This window comes from Antechinus flavipes, chromosome 1 (assembly GCF_016432865.1).
Source record: "Antechinus flavipes isolate AdamAnt ecotype Samford, QLD, Australia chromosome 1, AdamAnt_v2, whole genome shotgun sequence".
In the NCBI taxonomy this organism is placed as follows: Eukaryota; Metazoa; Chordata; class Mammalia; order Dasyuromorphia; family Dasyuridae; genus Antechinus; species Antechinus flavipes.
In genome coordinates this window covers 84,750,018-84,765,651 of record NC_067398.1, presented here as the reverse complement: position 1 = coordinate 84,765,651, position 15,634 = coordinate 84,750,018, and the positions used below count along the sequence as shown (strand labels likewise).

At 43.1% G+C, this 15,634-nt stretch overlaps 1 protein-coding gene across 1 annotated transcript in view; it reads left to right on the top strand.

Moving 5' to 3' along the window:
• BSN (bassoon presynaptic cytomatrix protein) overlaps window positions 1-15,634 on the top strand; it is a 232,903-nt gene that overhangs the window by 156,130 nt on the left and 61,139 nt on the right. Inside the window, exon 3 of the mRNA XM_051986526.1 lies at window positions 9,414-10,514. Coding sequence (XP_051842486.1) covers window positions 9,414-10,514 — 1,101 coding nt within the window. The remainder of the gene's footprint in view (window positions 1-9,413; window positions 10,515-15,634) is intronic.

Below are 15,634 nucleotides of genomic sequence, written 5' to 3'. Positions count from 1 at the left end.
AAGGAGCAAATATTCACACCAAAAATTTAATAGTTGGCTCTGATAAGCTTGTCGCAACTGTCTCCAGCACATTCCTGTACCAAAAGTCTGTCTTTGTGACCTCAGGGATATTTATGGCCTCTGCTTGAAGGCTAAAAAATGGGTGTTTTAGGAAGGAAAAACTCTGCCTTCTGAAAGACCAGGAAAGTGAAGGGAAGGAGTCATACCCACTTGATGGGTAGGATGCTGTGATTTGAAAAGGTAAGTAGGGCTTTGGAGTCACTTAGGAGGCACAGTTGTCTTATTCTTTATAATCACTGGGTGATGTTCATCCCTGCAGTGTCTGGTAGTGTTCCCTGTCGTCTGCTTTCTAATTTCAGGGTGAAAAGCAGGGATAGGGGATAGAGCATGATAACTATCTTTAAGTATTTGAAAAGCTTTCATGTTCAGGAAGAACTAGATGTGCTCATCTTGGCCCCGAAGAGCAGAACGAGCAACAATGGGTGGCAGTTGCCAAGAAGCAAATCTCAGGTACATATAAGGGAAAACTTCCCAACTGTCAGAAGTGTCCAAAAATGGAGTGGGCTGCCTTATTAGGGAGCTTGGCAGGAAGCAGAGCAACTAGGCCTGGAGTCAGAAAGACCTGAGTTCAGATGCAGCCTTGGACACTTATTAATGGGTGACCTTGAGCAAATGTATAAAAGGAGGGTGATAATGGCACCTGCCTTGAAGGGTTGTCATGAGATAATATTTGTAGAGCATTTAGGATAGAGCCTGACACATCTGTTAAATCATGTGGTTGTTTTTCCCCCCAGTCATCCCTGACTCTCTGTGACCCCATTTGGGGTTTTCTTGACAAAGATACTAGAGTAGTTTGCCATTTCCTTTTCCAGCTCATTTTACAGATGAGGAAACTGGGATAAACAGGGTTAAGATTAAGTGCCTTACCCAGGGTCACACTGCTAGTAAGCAAGTAAAGATTTGAATCCAGGACACATCTTCTGATTCCAGACCTGGCACTTTGGGCACTATGGCACTACCCAGCTGCCACCTGGCATATAGTAGATGTAATATAAAGGCCAGCTATCATTATAATCATTATGATGTGTATTAGGCTCTCCTCTTTTATCTCAAAAAAATAAATTAATAACTTTTAACCTCCATGTACTTACCAGTAAGTACTAACATATATAAATAATAACAAAAGATGGATGGGGGGGGGGGAGGTAACACAGTGGATAGATAGGGTGCTGGATCTGAAGTCAGGAAGATTCATCTTTGAGTTTGAATCCAGTCTCAGACACTTAGAATACCAAAAGAGAAAAATACAAGCCAAACTAAACAATATGGAAAGTTGATTGTTAATGTCTTTTTAACTGTACATTTCACTTATTTACAGAATTTCAAAGGACATTCTACTTACTCTATTTAACTAGGTAGTAACAAAGTCACCCAACAAATTTAATCTGAATTTTGTTACTATTTAATATGGTCGTTGAATTGCATTATTGTAATTGGTATAGAGTTTGTTTTTTCTCTCTGCTTTTTTTTTTTCATTCTGTACCAACTTCATATAAGCCTTCCCATAGTCAAAGTGTCCAGGTTGGATGTTCCTTCTGCTGACGCATATGACAGCTCATCCGTGTAGACTTGAACTGTGTGATTCTTATCCATATCCCCACAAAATTTTCACTAAGGGAACCCCTTCTTCTGCTAGGGTCCTTCCTTCCTTTCACTAATTAAGAAGATCCCAGTGGAGCACTCAAACTGCCAATCTGATACTTGACTCTTCCCTCATGGATCTTTTTTGCATTACTCTGATGAAATCCTTTACTCCTGTTCTTCTTTGAAGTTCCTTATCATTCTATGGCCTGTTCATACTACATGTCCTTTTGAGATTCTTGTGTTTTATGTCTCCCAGCAATATAATAACCTATGAATACCATCCCATCTTTCTTTAAATGTGCAATTTTTATCATTTCTTATGGCCCAATAATACTATCATATTTATATGCTATGACTAATTCAACTGTTCTTCAATCCTTGGCCACATAGTTTGCTTATAGCATTTTGTTTTGTTTGTTATTTCCCAATTATAAATAATAGAGTTGTTTTGTAAACAATTATTGATAAAATCTTTTGGGTAAAAACCTAATAATAGGATAGCTAGTTCAAAGGATAATAGCTTTTCTGTAATCCTTCTTGTAGAATTAAATATTGCTTCCCAAGAAGATTGACCCAACTCAATAAGAGAGTGTAATCTAATTGACATTCACATTTATAGTTACTAATTTGAGTATTTGGGATTTTATTTGCTTGATTTTGTTTTGGTCAATTGCGTCTTATAGTAAAGGTGGGGTATAATCCACCTAATTTTACTAGTATCAATCTAATCTTAGTTTTTACCTAGACTTTTATCCACAATGTCCCTTATCAACACTAGGCACAATTCCAAAGTTTTTTTCTTTTTTTGATTATTACTGATGGATTTTCAGAGCTCTTCCCCCAGTCCCAGATAGAAATTGTCACTACTCAAAAACCCTTTGTCTGTTCCTCTCCTCCAATTTTTTTGTTTTGTTGGTTCATCATTGTATTAGAACCTTTTTTTTGGGGGGGGGCTTGGTACTTTAGTCAGTCTTTTACCTTTTCTACAAGATAATTTATTTTTATAAGGGTCTTCTTATTTTTGCCTTGTATTTAGCATGGGTTTTTTTTTTTCCTGCTTTTGAGGTATTGAAGGGAAGCCAGTCTTACTTAATCTCTCATTCCTCTCACATTGCTGGTCTCCCATATAACAGAAATTATATGTATGTAATAAAGGAATTCCTACTTCTGACATATGTTGAATATGATACCTGAGATGCCTTCCAATTCTGAAATTCTGTTTTTACCTCAAGGCTTTAATGTAAGGATATAGACTACACCTGCCTTTTTTCCCTGCCATTCATTCCCTGGACAATGGGGAATCAGGAGAAGATTTAGAAGATTGTAAAGATCCATAAAAAACACCCCAAAGGGATGCTATATCTAGCCTGGTAGGGCACTCAATGAGAGATCTCTCTCCTTATGTTACAGTCATACTCGCGTTGGTGGACCAGTGGTTGGCTGCTAGGCAATATGGCAATTAGTTTTAGATGGGATGCACAAGAGAGCAATGTGTCCCCTCAGTCATGATGACATTTGACTCCACAGAAACAGAAGAAAAGTATGACAAAAAATTCTTCATTCACAGACACCTGGTTAAGGACCTCTGTTCTAGGGTCTGTGTTGGGGTTTTGTATAGGAGATTCTTATTCACGTGTGGGATTCAGATTATCTCTGAGATGCTGCAATATTGTAAATTTGACCTGATTTTGGATGGAGTTGCTCATAGGACAGATGATATCCAAATTTTGCCTTAGAAATGAGAGACAGACAAAAGATATGAACAGACAATTTTCAGTGATGAAATTGAAACTATTACCACTCATATGAAAGAGTGTTTCAAATCATTATTGATCAGAGAAATTCAAATTAAGACAAATCTGAGATACCACTACACACCTGTCAGATTGGCTAAGATGACAGGAAAAAATAATGATGAATGTTGGAGGGGATGCGGGAAAACTGGGACACTGATGCATTGTTGGTGGAGTTGTGAATGAATCCAGCCATTCTGGAGAGCAATCTGGAATTATGCCCAAAAAGTTATCAAACTGTGCATACCCTTTGATCCAGCAGTGTTTCTATTGGGCTTATATCCCAAAGAAATACTAAAGAAGGGAAAGGGACCTGTATGTGCCAAAATGTTTGTAGCAGCCCTGTTTGTAGTGGCTAGAAACTGGAAAATGAATGGATGCCCATCAATTGGAGAATGTTTGGGTAAATTGTGGTATATGAATGTTATGGAATATTATTGTTCTGTAAGAACTGACCAGCAGGATGAATACAGAGAGGACTGGCGAGACTTACATGAACTGATGCTAAGTGAAATGAACAGAACCAGGAGATCATTATATACCTCAACAACGATACTGTTTGAGGATGTATTCTGATGGAAGTGGATTTCTTTGACAAAGAGACCTCAGTTTCAATTGATAAATGATGGACAGAAGCAGCTACACCCAAAGAAAGAACACTGGGAGATGAATATAAACTGCTTGCATTTTTGTTTTTCTTCCCAGGTTATTTATACCTTCTGAATTCAATTCTCCCTGTGCAACAAGAAAACTGTTCGGTTCTGCACACGTATATTGTATCTAGGATATACTGTAACCTATTCAACATGTAAAGGATTGCTTGCCATCTAGGGGAGGGGGTGTAGGGAGGGAGGGGGAAAATCAGAACAGAAATGAGTGCAAGGGGTAATGTTGTAAAAAAAAATTACCCTGGCATGGATTCTGTCAATATAAAGTTATTATTAAATAAAATAAAATAAAATATTAAAAAAAAAAGAAATGAGAGACAGAGAATAATTTTAGGAATGGAAAGAAAGGTGACTAAAGGAATTTTAATTGAATTCAATTTAATGCAACAGTTATTTCTTAAGTTCCTACATGTACCAGACACTATACTAAGACAAAACTAAGTAGTCCCTGCCCACAAGAAGTTTACATTCTATTGAGAAAAAAATAACATGAACACATATACTTACATAAAAAATACGTGTAAATTAATTTCTGGGACTAGAGAACAGGTTTGCTATGAAAGGGGCAGTTTTTTTTTTTAACAATAGAACAAAAATTTCGAAGGATACAATAAAAAAGTAGGGAAGAGTGGGATAGAGATACCAAAGAAATGAAGCTGATCAGGATGAGTGTGAGAGATCAGGGAGTAGTAACCAGGGAAAGGAACTTTGTCCTAATCAACCTACCAATTCAGGATCACAGGAATAATGAATGGAGCCACAGGGAAGTTGACTGTCACAATTGATTTGATCATAAATTTCAGGGAAAAAAATGGATCAGGAAAAAGGCAACAAAATAATCTACAGACATACCTCATGGCCAAGAAAAGGTTGCTGGAAGTCCAGGCTGATTATAGAGAAACAGTCAAGATATTTTACATCTAGCCAAGGCAGCTCAGATCTCTACCAACACTTGCCCTGGTGCCATCTAGATCAGAAGTGTCAAACATGTTTCACACAAGGCCAGCAGCAAGAACTAGATTAAAATGTAATTGGAAAATATTTAGCAAAATAAATAAAAATGCAATAGAAGATAGATAATGTTAATGTGTAGTTTTCCAAATCATTGTCTGGCCAGCAGAGATCCTTATATACACTTTAAAAGCCCCATTTCTAATGGAATTTTACCAGTTTAGACCAACTCCCTGAGGACAGGGAAGGGATGGGAAGTGGGAAGCAGATATTTTTCCCTGGATTGGTGGCCAGCTTTGAGTGAAAAAGAGGCAGAGCAAATGTCCAGTCCTTGGTCTTGTCAGATCCTCCTGACTCCAGGGCTGATGCCTAATCCACTATGCCATCTTGCTGACCCCCTTGATAAATATTGATTGAATCAAATGAATGCCTGAATGAATGAGTGATATATACTTTTTCTTTTAAAACCAAATACAGAAAGGCACTTTTGCAATAGCTATCTCTCTTTTCAATCAGCATCCATCCTGGCAAAGGGTTGCTTTATCAGAAATATGGACTAAGCTGAGATCCACAGGATGCTATCTGTCCCAAGAAAAGGGACTGACTTCTAACATCCCTCTCTCTTCCCCTCAACAAGTAATCTTTGGATGCCTGTAGGTGGGGGTGGGAAGGCAAACAGGGGGAGTTGTTTAAGACTCTCTATCTTAGTCTGGAGAGAGGCAGGAAATAGCTGGATCCATCTGGGCTCTGAGTCACTTAGGTATATTTCAGTCATTTCTTTGGGAGTTTCTATTTTGGGTAAGATTTCTGTGACACATTCCAGAGAAGTGGGGGTGCTGGCCAGGACCCTTTAAGCTCTTGTGGTCACTGACTTAATCTTTTCTCAAGGTGGGAACAATATGGCCCTCTTCCCTGGTAAACACCAGTGTCTTAACGGGCTCCTGAAATGGTCAAACTAGTGAAAGCCATAATAAGTGGACAGAGGAATGCTGTCATAATTTAAGGATCTTTGATTTCATCAGTACAGTCATTTCTCTCCATTGACACAGGTCAAAATTCCTCTCATGCCTCAAGATAGGATCATATGACACTGCCATATATTAAAATATAAATATATAATAATAATAATACACACACACACACACATAACCTTCAGAAAACCCAGGATGAACTGTGATGTTGGAGGAAGAATATGGAAAGCTTGAGAAGCTCGGTCTTTGGCAGACTTCATTGCTAACTTATTAGTGTACTCTTGGCCATCTCTTCTTGAGTCATTGATCAGCTCTCATTGAGATGATAAAGTTCCCTCTCTCCTTCATCTCTTTACAGAATCATGATCCTTTTCCTTAAGCAGCCCCTCATTTGATGGGAGTAAATAAAATGTTTTTTCCTGGAAAAATATAAGGAATACATGATTCTCCTTGGAATAGGGCCCAGAGACCAAAACTAGTTATCCTGCAAGTTGTTGGAGAGACCTGTGCTCAGAAAAGGTTGATTCAGGGCTCAAAATTTTTTTTGAGATTTTTTTTTTTTTAATGTTGAGCTATCTAGCTATGAAGAAAAAACTCCAATGAATTTGATGGGAAAATGTCATTGAGTCTCAAAATATCCCCTTGCATATATTTAGTATCATAATTGGCTTTGAGCTTGGCAATCGTTTTTGTTGTTTACATTGTTTTTGAGGCCTTGAATCAACTTTTCCTCTGCCTTGGGCCAGATCTCATTTGACAATTTGCAGATATGCCCCTTTTCTGCCTCTTAACTTTACCATGAGAATGTAGACAGAGGTGGTACTCAGTGACAACTCTGTTGAGATCATCATGAGGATGATGTGACAGATTTGGGCCCACTGACCCGAAAAGAGGTTATGGAAGGCTCAGGAAGGAGACAAGGCTACAATAAGGTCTAGGGAGGTGCCTGGCTTGATGGAGAGAATGGGAAGGGCATTTGTGCCTAAAAGCAGGTCAGAAGACCTGTCGAATGATTTGTTTGATGGAGAGAAGTCCAGAAGAGGTCAGCCATCAGAAGTCTTTGTGGTTATGAAGTCTGTTGAATGAATGAACAAATGTTGGTGAGAACACAGAGAAGGGCCTAGGAAGGTCAAGTTCTCTAGGATCTAATCTCTCCCTAGACATACACACATACACACACACACACACACGAGAATCTAAGAGACAGAGACAAAGACAGAGACAGAGAAACAGAGGATGAGCACAATCTGAAGCTAAAGAAACCAGGCAACCAGTCCGAAAGAATGATATAAAATAACCAAATAAAAGAAAACTTTGAAAAAAAATTTGAAAAAAGATTGACATCCCATCTGCCATCCCTCAAATTTTTTCATAGCCACACAAATTTGAAAGCATTGGATTCAGTGACCTCTAAAACCTTTTCCATCTCAAAAATCTACATTCCTACAACCTGGTTCTCACCTTTTCATGCATTTTACCCTTCCTAGGGCAACTAAATGATGTAGTGGATACAGTACTGAGCTTGGAATCAGGAAGACTGATTCAAATTCAAATCCAGCCTCAGATAGTGACTAAATGTGAGCCTGGGCAAGTCACTTAATCTTTTTTTGTCCCAGTTTGTTCATCTGCAAAATGAATTTGAGAAGGAAATGGCAAACCATTGCTATATCTTTGCCAAAAAACCCCAAATAGGGTCACAAAAAGTTGAACATGACTGAAATAATGAACTACAACAGTGCTCTTGCCCCCTTAGGGATGCTTTGAAGGGTAGAGAGATGTGTTAGGGAAGGACAGCATCCTCTTCCTGAAGCAGGTAATGCTGCTGAGCCATTTTTGCCTTGGGTGCAGAAGAGCATTGTCTAAATTGAATCGATGCCCTAGTAAGAACCGAGTAGGGGCAGGAGAGAACGGAAGAAGAGTTTTAGGGGATAAGGATACTGAGAGATACCTTGCTAGCAAAGGCAGACAGGAAGGGATGAGGCAATGATTTGGGGTGTGCTTGGGAACCTGATGATGTGCAATTGAATGGGGAGGTAAAAATAGATGTGGGAAACAGTCCACTCTGGCAAATTTGGAAAATGCCCTAGTTGGGGAAAAGCGGCTAATCAGCCCTTCCCTGGACCAACTTGTCTCTTAGAGCTATTTTTTCTCTACTGCTTCTTTCTGCCAGCCGGCAATTGTGTCGTGCCCTTATTGAAAGTGTTCCTTTAACTGTGTGGGGCAGGGATGGAAGCAACCATTGACAGTTAAAAGGAAAGGAAGGTGGGTTACTGCTGATAAGCTCTCTTCTCCAGGAGGTGGATACTGGTTTTAATTTTAGCAATTGAAAAGAGCAGAAGAAGCCAAAAAAGGCTTCCTCCCTTTTTGTCTGTAGAGGGAATGAATGGTAGGAGGCACTCCCACACACAGAAGGGAATGGTGATTGGGCCCAAGGGTGGCTGTGTCCCCAGAAAGTTAGGGTGATGCAGTGAAGAGGTTACTGTCTTTGGGATCATCAGGCCGGGCTCTCCTTCGTCCCTCTGTGATTTTGGTCAATCCCTTCCCCTCTCAGGCCTTCATTTTCCTCCTCTCTAAAACAAAGGAGTAAAACAAAATCGAGACCCTTTAAGATCTCTTCCACCTCCAGATCAGTGAAGTACTAGAAGACTTTGGGGTGTGCTAGGCTAGCTTAGATCTCATAGGAGGGCAGATGGAAGTAGAATGTGTTTCCACTGGCTTATCCAGGTGGTATGAAGTCAAATAACCCACTTCTTCAATATTTCAAAGGCATCCATGATCATCTCATTACAGACATTACTACCTTCACAAACACAGATTTCCACTCTTACTGGACAATTCTTCATTTGATTCAGTTCAACAAAAGTTTATTTCAGTATGAGATGCTATGGCTGAAAATGTTATCCCTTGCTGATCAAGCATCTAAGAGTAAGCTTTTCTGCACCTTAAAGCTGGTCCTCAGATGACAGGTTGCTGGGCTCATTCTCGGAGCCTCCTTAGCTTAGAGCAACCAGCCAAAGCTTCCCTTTTTTTCTTTAACACGGTTTTGGAGAACTCAGGACCACTTCCTGCACATCCTGGGGCATCAAAATAGGAAGTGAGTGGAGGAAACATTCCATTGTGACTCGAGAAATCTGTTCCTTTGGGCTTAGGTGGGAGGGAAGAAGACTGAGTTAGCTTTCCCAGTGGGCACTGGATTCACATCGAGGTGTGAAGACTGTCATTTGTATTGTTGAGTGGGAGCACACACGTGCACACCACACGATCTGTCGCCTCCTCTACATCCTGTTGACCCCCTTGTGATATATAGCAAGCAAGTTCAAACCACCTTGCCAGGCTGGTAAGATCTTTTCATAGGGTTGACTGTGCTATTGTTCTCTCTTTTCCAGGTGAAAGAATGGTTGTGTCTGAATTGCCAGATGCAGAGAGCTTTGGGGATGGACATGACCACCGCGCCTCGTTCCAAAAGCCAGCAGCAGCTGTACTCACCTTCCCTTTCTCCTGCCCACTCCCCAGCCAAACAGCCCCAGCCCCAGCCCCAGCCCCAGCCTCAGCCCCAGCCCCAGCCCCAGCCCCAGCCCCAGCCCCCAGCACAGGTACAGAGGAAGCCTGAGCCAGAAAAAATCCCTGGAACAACCCAGCCTGGGCTCCAGCAAGGGCCTGGTGTCCGGCAGGCTGAAGTGCCCAGAAGTCCTGTGGCATCAGGGCAGCGGGAAGCCCAGAGCCAAGGCCAGACCAGACCTGCTGTGCCTCAGGATTCAGGAAGGGTTTCCCCTCATACCCATCCCTCTCCAGCCAAGGGAGTAACTCCATCCCCTGGGTCTGGGGCTCAAGAGCAAGCCCAAGAGGGACTCACTGGGAAGCTTTTTGGCTTTGGGGCTTCTTTGCTGACCCAGGCCAGCACACTTATGTCTGTCCAGCCAGAGGCCAGTCCACAAGGCCAACCATCCCCTAGCAAAGGGGCCCCCAAGATTGTCTTCAGTGATGCCAGTAAGGAAGCAGGGCCCAAGCCATCAGGAACAGGACCTGCACCTGGAACTGGGGCTGGACGGGGACCTGGGCCAGCACCTGGAGCTGGCGCTGGTCCTGGCCCCGGGGTTGGGCCAGGATCTGGAGTTGGACCTAGTGCTGGCCCTAGAGCTGGTCCAGGAGCTGGCACTGGGCCTCGCCCCGGGGCTGGGACTGGACCTAAAGCTGGGCCTGGTCCCGGCCCTGCTTCTGGGCCAAAATCCGAGCCTGGGTCAGGACCTGGGGCTCTTGGTCGACCAGCAGGGGCAGCCAGTCCAAAGCAAAGTAAGGCGGAACATCAGACTACTCCTAAGGCTGTCCCCAAGCCAAAGGAAGTGCCGAAGGAAAAGGTCACCTGCCCGCTTTGCCAGGCCGAACTCAACGTGGGCTCCCGGGAGCCTTCCAATTACAACACATGTACTACCTGCAAGCTGCGGGTGTGCAACCTGTGTGGCTTCAACCCAACTCCTCATTTGGTGGAGGTAAGGAATAAATCAAGCCCCCAAGGGGAATCGGCATCCGTTCAGGTTTGGGCCAAGCCAGTAGGAGACGAAAAGCAGCCCAGGTCCCTGGACTTTCCCCAGTATATCCCTTGCCCTAGTCAGCCTTTAAGAGAGGGAGAATTTAGGAACCACCCCACCAGAGGCTGCCCTACAGACCGTGTCTGGGAAAAATCAGCTGGTGTGCCAGCTCTGACCACAGTCTGTTTATTGATTAACAAGGACTACTCATGACAGAGACTGGAGGGAGAAGGAGCCAAAGGGCCTAAACTGTTAACTTGTAAGATCAGTGATAAAGGGTGTGGATGTAGAGATGACATCCTCAAGGGACAGTGGGACAAAGCAGGATGATCGCATGGCCTTCTAAAGCTAAAACCTTTTCAAGCCTAGATGTGGCTGGATCTGGTTACTCCAATGAAAAGGGAAAACCAAGGCATCCATTTTTGTTTCATACCAGGCCGTTCTACTGCATTAAAATCAAGAATATTGAGGAAACATATCTGAGAAGATTTCATTTTCTCTGAAAAAAAATCAGAATATTTTCAGTCTGAGAGTAAGTGAAGCAGAAATTAAAAACATTTTATGCAGGTCAAAAGATATCAAAGTGCCTGGTACAGTGTCTTATACATAATAGAACCTGAGTAAATATTCGTGGAATTGAATTGAATCATTTCCTAAATATATTATTTCTTTAACTCTTTTCTCAGTCCACCAATGACATTTTCTGTAATAGCAAATGAGTAGAGAAGATAAGGGGAGATAGTTTAGATGAGATATCTTTAAGGTACCTTCCAGCTCATATAATCAGTAGATAAGGAAGGATCACTGGGTGAAAAAATGATTGTTTCATGGCCTTCGGGGTGCCTGGGGCCTTAAGGAAAAGTCCTCTGCCTGCCTTCTCATCCTGATAAGGGGTTCAGGCTCTTTGCCCCCCCTTCTTCCATGCTAGCAAGTATTAGAAGGGCTAACCCCAGTGTTCTTAGTTAAAATACTCATCTGTATTCTGGGCTGATTTGGGTGGGGCAGACTGACCTTTGAGTTTTTCCATTAAGGACCTAGACTTTGCCTTAGTGGAAAATGATAGAGGAGAAGAAAACATCGTGAGGGGTCACATTAGTAGAACGGGATCGATAGGCCTTTACTTCCCAGTGCTGTTCCTAGTGGCTGTTTGTCCCAAAGGAATGTGGCCAATGAGATCTAGGCCATGTTTCAGTCATGATTTAATGTTTAAAAGGTACATCTTTGCCACCCACAGTCCTGCATGGTATCCCTATCTTACAGATGAAAAAACTGAGGCTCATGAAGTGTAAACAGTTTGTCCATGGTCCCAATGCAAAATGGTGATGGCCTTCAGGCCGGCATCTCTGGTTTTCCATCTTATGGTCTTCCCAAAGCTCGCCCACCACCTCATTCCTTTAAGTTCAGTTCAGTGGACTTTTATTTACTGTGAGACTGTTGTGTGAGAGCTTGAGGTGATGGGGGAGGTGTCAAGGGTGTTGGCAGGGTGTTGGGTAGTTGTCCTGCAGCTTGGCTTGTGGGCAGCCTGTCTGTCCCCATGTCTGGCCCAGGAGATGGAGGGGGAGGGGAGTCTCGGCTCTGGAGAAGAAAGGAGGGCTCCATTGCTTCACAGAAGGAAGTCTCCAGTAAAGCAGTTGGGGCATCGGCAGCACGGGACGCTAGGGATAAGCATTTAGGGCACAGAGAGTGGGCTAAGCTCTGGACAGTTTGCAGGTGGCCCTTTCCCCAGAAGCCACTTGTGGGCCCCAGGCCTAGGCTCAGCCAGGCTGAGCTCCTCTCAGACTCTCCATTTGGTCTAACTCAGCCGGACTTTTCCCTCTGATCTTTCTTCTGAATACAAGTGTGAAGGGAAAACGAGTTTGGCTTTTGGGAAATCATGTGTCAGCTCAGGCAATAAATGCAGAGCTTCGGCCCAGAGCGTCTCCAGTATCAGCCTGTTGGTAGGTCCTAGCAGCAGAAGAGAAGCCATGACTGCTGAGGTTCACAGCTCTGGATGCCGGGGGCCTGGGTAGCCAGCCCAAGAAGTGGGTCTTGCCTTGCCTGTTCCTAGGCTTCCTACTAAAGTTTGGGGCAAGAGGGTCTTGGGTGCAGGCCCTGGATTTCTGCTGCTTTCCCTTAACTGGGGCCTGTAGAGTGAGAGACAGATGGCCAAGCAGGGCCCGCCCTGGAAGGGCAAGAAAAGAGCTCAGAGGAAAGCAAGAGAACTGGGTCTGGTGGGAGAGGGTCAGCGGGGGCCTGAGGAGCTCTGGAAAGCCAGGTCTGATGTTGGAGGTGCAACATTTCCAGCGTTGTAGTGAAAATAAGCACTAAGATTGACATCAGTCTAACTCAGTTTCATTCCTGGGCCCAGCAGTGTGAATGGCCTTAGCCGAACCCATCCCAGAAAGATGGGTCTGGCCAGAGGGTCTTCCTTGTCCCTGCCACCTCTAAATCCTGTGCTCATGTGAACAGATGTAAAGCTGCGTAAATGTGGAAAGAACCCTTGACTCAGTCAGGAAGCCTGAGTTTGTAGTCCACCTCTGACTGAACACAACAGTTATGGGACCTTGGGACCATGTCATGTCTCTGAACCTCAATTTTCTCACCTATGAAATGGGGATGATAATTATTCTTATACTACTTGCCTCACTTAGTGCTTGTGACAAATGTGTTTTATGAAACTTCCTGCACCATAGAAATAGGGGCTTTGAATTTGGGAGCCTGTGTGGGCCAAGTTTTGTGGTCTTTATAAAACTCCCCATTTGGGCATATCTTCCTTAGATATAGGACATTTCTTTGGAACATTATGAATCAAAATATATTTTTAAAAGGGAGATCTAGGACATGTTTCATGGACATTCTGACTGTCCATCTCAGTAAACTGTATCCCCTCAATTCACTCTCTACCCCAGGGCAGACTCTCTGTGGCCAATTGTTGGTCTTTATCCAAAGCAGATGATTTTCCCCTTACTCTTTCCAATTATTAGATCATCCTGATAACTGATGGGGTAGGGTTGGGATGGGGAAAGGCAGACCCAAGAGCCATTTGGAATCCTAGCACCATTTTGGGGCCTCACAATTGTAGCTATGGATTTAAATGGGTGGAACTCCAAGAGTGGACTTTTGGGTCCTTCTCAGCACCCACAGCCCAGGACTAGTTCACATTTCTGTGATGGCTGAGTTTGCAAAACCCTTCCCATAATGTTCCAGCCCTTTTCCAGCAGGTCTGGGATTCTGAGGAGGTAGAATCCGAGAGACCAGCTGGGCAGAAAGCAATGACCTGTATTATGTCACACACTAACTCCCTCAAAGGAAAAGCTCAGGCCTAAAATAATTCCTCCCACCCAAGCAGGGGAGGAAGGGGATCAAGGATGACTTCCCCTCAGCCTCTCCATCACTTCTAGTCTCTGTAGGATTCCCAGGTCACAATCGTCTTCTCACCAGGGTAGCTCATTAAGGCATTGGAGGTGATGGGTTTTATAGCAAGGGGGAAAGGTTATCAACTGTACTTTTCTAATGGGCTTCTCATCCCTGGCAAACACTTGGTATTGCTTATGATGGGTGTGGTCAGCGGCATGTAGAGAGAGTCCTGCAGCCCCTCTCCCTCTCTCACTGCTATACGTACTGTGTACTCTGTTCATGGAAGGATCTGCATAAGATTTAGAGCTGGCAGGGACCTTAAAAAATCAAGGGCAGCCCCCCTTTGGCTTACATACAGGGAAACAGGCTCAGAAAATGAAGGGATGTACATCCAAGGTCTCATAACTAGTAACTAGCAGGGTCTGCATTCAAACCTAGGTCTTTTGGCCCCAAATTCTGTGTTCTGTCTAGTAGACCACTGCCTCCCCTGGTACCAGAAAAGTCTTCCTGAAGAGAATAGTGTGCCAGAGAGCAGAATCCTGGCAAGGAAAGGCGTCCCCTAGGAAGCTAAGGTTAGGTCAGGTTGTCTTCAGATTACAGCTTTCTCTGCCAATTCAATTCAGCAGTTATTAAGAACCAACTGAAAAGCATATTGTCCTTTGCTGGGCACTGGGGGCACAATCCCCCAAACTGAATAATCCCTGCCCTCAAATACCTTAGCTTCTACTGCAAAGAAGGAGAGCTCTTCCCTCTCTGAGTCTTCCTGAAAGCATCAGCCTAGTGGTTTTGTTCTTGATTTCTCTGACCTAGGGACAGCTGGGCAGTACAGTGGGTAGAGCACTGGGCCCACAACCAAGAGGACCTGGGTTCAAATGTGGCCTCAGACATGACTGTGTGATCCGTGATCCTGAGCTCATCAATCTCTGTTTATCTCAGTTTCTCCATTCTCCATCAAGTGGGGATAACAACCAGAGTTTTTGTGATGACCAAACAAGAGAATAATCGATTAATTGTCAATTTTATTTAAATGTCAGCTATTTATATTATTATTTTTTCTTTTTTTTCTTTTCTTTTTTTTTTTTAGCTGTTTATATTATTATCTGACATCATCATCTCCCTCCTCAGACCCCCTCTGCCCAACCACACATGAGCCCTTGGGCCTTACCCCACCATTTATTTTACCATCAGAAATTCAATTTTTTTGCTCTCATTATAATAGTTGCCCCAGCACTTGGCCCAATGCATGGCACATTGTGGGTGCTTACTGAAAACTTGTTGACTGACTGACTGAGTCACAAAATTGGAACTTGGAAGGAGCTTTAGGGGCCATCCCATCCAAGCCCCTCATTTTACAAGCAAAAATTGGGGCTCAGAGCAGCTAAGCAACTTGCCCAGGAACACACAATTAAGCAAGTGGTAGGGTGGGGATTTGAACCCAGGCCAGCTCTAGATGTGAGATTCTTTTCACTATACCATTGCTACTTTTTAATTCATTTCATAAAATTATATAAATTAGAGAATTAAGATCAGAGAATACTAATAATAATAGATAATTTTCCTTTTTAAAAGAAACTTCATTTATGCTGTTTGTTTTTACACCATTAATTTCCTGATGTACCCTTCTTCCCCTTATAAGAACTCTCTTGTAACAAAGAATAAGAATTAAGTAAAATGGATGCAATGACTGAGATATGCATTATTCTATACCCTTGTCCCACAACTCTGCCAGGAGAAGGAAGACATGT